The following is a 6,994-nucleotide window of genomic DNA, read 5'->3' on the forward strand; positions in this document are numbered from 1 at the left end:
TATTTGAAGTACAAGTAAATTATATGTTTGTATGAATACTTTACCGGAAAAACCCGAAAAACAGAAAAATCCGAAAAAACCCGAGGTTGAAAAACCCGACTTTTATTGGTTTGGTTTGGTTTATAAATTTAAAAATTCGACACAAATGGTTTGATTTGATATTTGAAAACCCGAACCAACCCGGCCATGTACACCCCTAGCCAAAGCTAATACAATATGTATTAATTTTATATCATGTTTGGTTTGCAAATAGATAAAAGTTATTCATATATTAATTTTATACAACGTTTAGTTGACAGACTATCAAATGTTGTATAAAAGTTATTCATGTATTATTTTTATACGGTGTTTGGTTGCATTTTTTGTAATCTTACATAATTAATATTTGTATAACTTATGAGAAAATTTATGTATAATTTATGCGGAAAAGATGGTGAAATAAGTTATATGGATATTAGTTATACATGTATTAAAATGGAAAATCTTGGGGCACAGTTGCTTTTTGAATTGTGAAGAATAGAAAGAGAGATATAACAAAGAGGAAAAGTTGCCCAAGATACCCCTCACATTACATGTTAGGCTTTAAAGTTCTTCTTGAGAGTATAAATTATTTCATGGACAAACAATGAAAAGTGGGTATTCCATAATATGTTGCAATTTGATCAAAATCATTTGGCTCTCATCACTGTAATTTTAATTTGTTTTTAGTTCATTGAGCAACTAGCTGAATGTAACACACAAGAGTAGATTTTGTTATCTCCTGTATTCAGATTAGCAAACCAGAAATAATAAAAGATGAAAAGAAAAACACAAAGAACTATCCGAGTCCACAGAACCCACTATGTGTCCTTAAGAAATTTAATCCCCTCAAGTACCCGAGGTTGCAGATTAATTCCTCCCAAGATAAAACGGATTAACCATTAAAGAAGTAGCGGTACCTCAAACTTCGATAATTTCAACGAACTCAAAATGACAGCAACGAATCACACACATAGACACGATCGATCGATTTTATTTTGTAAGAAATGTATGCAAAAGAAGGGAAGAATTCGATGCAGAAAAATGAGAGAAAACCTCTCTATTTATAGTCAACAAAAGGTAAAGGTCACAACCCTTTGGAAAGAAGACAACCTTTCAGAAAGAAGACAGCCTTTCAGAAAGGTCACAACACTTTGGAAAAGGCATAACCTTTCAAACGGTCCCAAATCTTTAGAAAGGACACAACTTTTCATAAAGTTCACAACCTTTCGGCATAGTCACAACCCTTCATTTCATGTTCACACCTTTAAAACCCAACAGATTTTACATACTTGCACAAACATACACTTGAATCTCGTCATGAAAATTAAATTTTTGTTTCTTATGAAGTTATGATGGAATTTTTCTTTTCAGCCAAACAAATATGTCAACACCCTTCTGGTGCCGAAAAACGGCCAAATACCTGTGGATATAGAAAGCCTGGCTTCTCAAGGAATTTTCAATGTGGTATGTTCCTGTTTCATGGTTATTAGAGATGCTTCTTGGTAAATCAATAATGTACTTGATCAGTTTCTATTGGTCATGAGATTTCTCGTTTTAATTTCAAAAACCTAGTGCTCATTTGAAATTCGCAAAATCGGTCTCATAAATGTCGCTAGATCCACTACATGTGATTGCTTTGCTGGTGATCCTCTTCAATTAAGGTGACAAATGGAGTTCTTGTAGGTCACAGTGGATTCCTTTCATGATTCAAAATTGGGTGTGCTTTTTGATCCCAAATCACTGATTCAAGCACTTTCCAATCTTTTGACGGATGAACGAGCCTGAATGCCACTGTGCTCGTTAAACCTTAATTTATCAGAAATTTCAGAGCTTGTGGCACAGTAGTGTTCTGAAGTTTCTCCCTTTTGCACAACTTGCAACGGTATGAAGTTCGCTAATAGGGAGTGCAATAATCTTGTTTTGTTCATGCATCTATCGATTTTCATAATATTTTTAGTGTTGCTATTGCAGCGTCTGAAGAGAAATAGGCTGTTTGTGAGAACTTGTAGATCGATAAACAATTCAAAGACCTCTGCATGGATTTCAACTCCATGAAGTCCGAAGGATGAGGGTAAGGCTTCCATAGTTTCACATTGGCAGCAGGGGCGGACCCACGTGGTCTTCAGGGGGTTCGGCAGCAAAAAATTACATTGTATATATAAAGTAAATTTTTTGTATGTTTGTAAATATATATATTTTGAACCCCTCAATAACAAAGAGAAGCTAAGTCCCCCTAAAATTAAGTTGTGCGTCCGTGGTTCAAATCCCAGTGAAAGCGTTTTCTTTTTTTCTTTTTTAGTTTCAGTATTTTTTTATTTATTTTTTAAATTTTCAGTTCTGTTTTTCATTTTTTAGTGTTTTTTTTACTTTAAAAAACGTGCTAAAAGTGGGGTTTTAAACCCAAAAAAAAATCAAGGTTCTCATTTCTAAAAGCTTATTTACACGTTTATACTTTTATTTTTCGAACCCCCTGAACGAAAATTCTGGGTCCGCCACTGATTGGCAGTGGCTTAGATCTTATTCAGCTCTTACTGGGAAAGAATATCATTGTTCACAATTGAGCTGAAACACATACTGATGTTTCGTATTTGGACAGAGGTACAGATCAATGAAATATTTGCCAACCACAGTTTGTTTGTTTGGAATTGAAACGTAATTGCTGTTGTACATAATGGAATTTTCTTTACATCAAGGGCCTTATTTTATAGGAAAATTAAGGGTGTGTTTGGTATGAAGGAAAATGTTTTCCATGGAAAATGTTTTCCTGGAAAACAAGTTGATTTTTGACTTATTTTCTCATGTTTGGTTGGTGATTAGAAAATATTTTTCGGAAAAAAAATTTAGTGTTTGATTTATGAATGAAAAATATTTTTGAAAAATATCTTTTATTTTTACTAGAGTAGAAAATAATTTTTGAAATTGAAAACATTTTTTAAAAACAATTCTATTGGTCATGAGATTTCTCGTTTTAATTTCAAAAACCTAGTGCTCATTTGAAATTTGCAAAGTCGGTCTCATAAATGCCGCTAGATATACTACATGTGATTGCTTTGTTGGTGATCCTCTTCAATTAAGTTGACAAATGGAGTTCTTGTAGGTCACGGTGGATTCCTTTCATGATTCAAAATTGGGTGTGCTTTTTGATCCCAAATCACTGATTCAAGCACTTTCCAATCTTTTGACGGATGAACGAGCCTGAATGCCACTGTGCTCGTTAAACCTTAATTTATCAGAAATTTCAGAGCTTGTGGCACAGTAGTGTTCTGAAGTTTCTCCCTTTTGCACAACTTGCAACGGTATGAAGTTTGCTAATAGGGAGTGCAGTAATCTTGTTTTGTTCATACATCTATCGATTTTCATAATATTTTTAGTGCTGCTATTGCAGGGTCTGAAGAGAAATAGGCTGTTTGTGAGAACTTGTAGATCGATAAACAATTCAAAGACCTCTGCATTGATTTCAACTCCATGAAGTCCGAAGGATGAGGGTAAGGCTTCCATAGTTTCACGTTGGCAGTGGCTTAGATCTTATTCAGCTCTTACTGGGAAAGAATATCATTGTTCACAATTGAGCTGAAACACATCTGATGTTTCGTATTTGGACAGAGGTACAGATCAATGAAATTTTTGCCAACCACAGTTTGTTTGTTTGGAATTGAAGCGTAATTGCTGTTGTACATAATGGGATTTTCTTTATATCAAGGGCCTTATTTTATAGGAATATTAAATGTTCACTCTTTAGAGCAGGGTGTTGAATATTTTCCGTTTCCGTTAAGGGACAAACTGCTGTGATGCCTTTCCTCTTATTTTTTTGTTTATTCCGCCAAAAGAGAAGCTTTTGTGATTTGCAAACAGGACAACATAGTGATCAAGTACTCGATCTACTGCTGTATCAGAGTCCAATAGTTCCAAAATTATGGTAATAAAACTTATTAGAAAGTTACACATGAAAGGTTCATTCATTTGAGGACATTAAACTGCGTGCACAATCCATCTTTGGCCTTATTATTATTATTATCATAAAATCAGTCTTATCATATGTAACTTGCCATGCTTTCCAGGGTATTCAATCATCAATTGAAAATGATAACATTTGAGTTACCTTAATTTATAACCGCAATGTTAGTACTATAAATACCATAGTTACTCTACCACAACATTCAAACAGAGACATACATTAGAATCAACAAAAAATTCAAGTGGCGAAAAATGGCTTTGATAATCAATTGGAAATCTGCTTTTTTAGCTCTACTTGTGTTAGCAATGTGGGCTAATGAAGCCACATCTCGTGACTTGAACGAAGCCTCGATGGTCCAGAAACACGAGATTTGGATGACTCGCTTTGGGCGAGTGTACAAAGATGATGCAGAGAAGGCAAAAAGGTTCAACATATTCAAGGACAATGTTGATTACATTGAGTAAATCAACAAGGCTGGAATTAGGCCTTATAAGTTGAGCATCAATGGATTTGCAGATTTGACAAATGAGGAATTCAGAGCCACTCACAACGGGTACAAAGCGTTTTCTCATCAAAAGTCATCAAAAACCATATCTTTCAGGTATGAAAATGTGACTGCTCCAGCTACCATGGATTGGAGAAAGAAAGGTGTTGTTACTGGAGTTAAGGATCAAGGGAAATGTGGTAAGTATTCAAACTAGGTCCTGTTAATAATATCCTCATTTTTTCAGCGAAAAAAGAATCTTATTAGCTTAAGCTGATATATTGTAGGATGTTGCTGGGCATTTTCTGCTGTTGCTGCTACTGAAGGGATCAACGAGATCAAAACTGGTAAGTTGATCTCTTTGTCTGAGCAAGAACTGGTGGACTGCGACACAAGTTCAGATATGGGATGTGAGGGAGGTCTTAATATAACCAGAATGACAGTAATATAAATACCATGGTCACTCTAAGCATTTCATCCACAACATTCAAACAGAGACATATATTAGAATCAACATAAGCATTTAAGTGGTGAAAAATGGCTTTGACAATAAATTGGAAATCAGCTTTTTTAGCTCTACTAGTGATAGGAATATTGTGGGCTAATGAAGCCACATCTCGTGACTTGAACGAAGCCTCAATGGTCCAGAAAAACGAGAAGTGGATGGCTCGCTTTGGGCGTGTGTACAGAGATGATACAGAGAAGGCAAAAAGGTTCAACATATTCAAGGACAATTTTGATTACATTCAGTCAATCAACAAGGCTGGAATGAGGCCTTATAAGTTGAGCATCAACGGATTTGCAGATTTGACAAATGAGGAATTTAGGGCCACTCATAACGGATACAAAATGTCTTCTCATCATACGTCATCAAAAACAACATTTTTCAGGTATGAAAATGTGACTGCTCCAGCTACCATGGATTGGAGAAAGAAAGGTGCTGTTACTGGAGTTAAGGATCAATGGCAATGTGGTAAGTATTCAAGTTAATTAAGTCCTGTTAATAGTATCCTCTCTTTTTTTAACGAAAGAAGAATCTTATTAGCTTAACTTGATAATATTGTAGGATGTTGCTGGGCATTTTCCGCTGTTGCTGCTACTAAAGGGATCAATGAGATCAAAACAGGTAAGTTGATCTCTTTGTCTGAGCAAGAACTTGTGGACTGCGACACAAGTTCAGATATGGGGTGTGAAGGAGGTCTTATGGATGATGCTTTTAAGTTCATCATCAAAAACCATGGTCTTACTACTGAATCTAATTATCCATACGAGGGAACGGATGGCACTTGCAAAACTGGAAAGGAATCCAATGACGCTGCTAAGATTACTGGTTATGAAGATGTCCCAGCCAACAGTGAATCTGCTTTGTTGAATGCTGTTGCTAACCAACCTGTATCAGTTGCCATTGATGCTAGTGGATCAGATTTCCAATTCTATTCTAGTGGTGTTTTCACTGGAGAATATGGAACAGACTTAGATCACGGTGTTACAGCAGTTGGATATGGAATAACTAGTGACGGGACAAAGTATTGGTTAGTCAAGAACTCGTGGGGAACTAGCTGGGGTGAGAACGGTTACATTAGAATGCAAAGAGGCGTTGTTCCTGAGGAAGGAATTTGTGGAATTGCTATGCAAGCTTCTTATCCAACTGCTTAATTAAATAGCTGAGAAGCTTGATAGAAAGTTGTTATCGATTCGTCTTTAAACACTATTGTAAATTTGTTATTCACCTTGTTCATACATTGTGTGGTGTGTATATGTTACAAACTCGTTGTATGTAAATTCTAAGTGTTAAACAAAAGTTTGTATATGAAAAAGTTTCAGCATTCAGCAAAGAAGATGCAACTAGTACTCGATCATGACACAGAGACACACACACATACAAAAAAAAGTACATAGAATTATACGAATGATTTTCTGTTTGTTTGTACAACAAGACTGGAAGAGACTTTACTATGCAAGAACTCTTCCAGACTAACTTATTACAATCTAACTTTAACTTAAAACAAAAGTTATTACAATTAACTTAATAAAAAAAAATTGGCCTTATAATAATGTAGTGACTGATCAAGGGCGGCTCAAACCCATTGGTGGCCTAAGGCCAAAATCAAACTAGAGGCCTTAAAAAAAATTATAAATATTTTTATTTTAAATCTATTTTTCTAGCTTTTTGAGATGCAAAGTTGTTAATAAATGTTGTGTAGTCAATCTCTTCTAAGAATTCTTTTTCAATCGATAATACAGTCAAACCACTTAATCTTTCTTGAGACATTGTCGATCTTAAATAAGATTTTATTATTTTTAATTTTGAAAAACTTTTTTCGGCTGAGGCGACTGTTACGGGAATTGTTAACATTATTCTATAAGCAATGTAAGCATTTGGAAAAGAATCAAGTCTTTTTATTTGATTGAGTATCTCAATTAGAGTATTGTCTTCTACTTTTATGATTTCCCTTAACACTTTTAATTCAAAAATAAGTCTAAACCGTTAATATCGGAGTGAGTATTATGTTTTAAGGAACATTCAAGATTAA

At 34.8% G+C, this 6,994-nt stretch overlaps 2 protein-coding genes and 1 pseudogene across 3 annotated transcripts in view; all 3 read left to right on the plus strand.

The window, feature by feature from the left end:
• Positions 1 to 3,734, plus strand: part of LOC102596390 (uncharacterized protein YNL011C) — a 35,254-nt gene extending 31,520 nt beyond the window's left edge. The window contains exons 12-14 of one of the 2 annotated variants that reach the window (XM_006362365.2): positions 1,393 to 1,485; positions 3,119 to 3,317; positions 3,407 to 3,734. In XM_006362365.2, the coding sequence (XP_006362427.1) occupies positions 1,393 to 1,485; positions 3,119 to 3,220 (195 nt within the window). In that variant the 3' untranslated portion in view covers positions 3,221 to 3,317; positions 3,407 to 3,734. Of the gene's footprint in view, positions 1 to 1,392; positions 1,486 to 1,704; positions 1,930 to 3,118; positions 3,318 to 3,406 lie in introns of those variants that run through there. The other variant, XM_015302970.1, reaches the window with a different exon arrangement.
• The window catches only part of LOC102597048 (zingipain-2-like), a 21,285-nt gene that overhangs the window by 5,549 nt on the left and 8,742 nt on the right, over positions 1 to 6,994 (plus strand). The gene's annotated exons all lie outside the window — the stretch shown is intronic.
• Positions 4,197 to 6,116, plus strand: LOC102596723 (senescence-specific cysteine protease SAG39-like; annotated as a pseudogene).

This window comes from Solanum tuberosum, unplaced genomic scaffold (assembly GCF_000226075.1).
Source record: "Solanum tuberosum cultivar DM 1-3 516 R44 unplaced genomic scaffold, SolTub_3.0 scf00386, whole genome shotgun sequence".
In the NCBI taxonomy this organism is placed as follows: domain Eukaryota; kingdom Viridiplantae; phylum Streptophyta; class Magnoliopsida; order Solanales; family Solanaceae; genus Solanum; species Solanum tuberosum.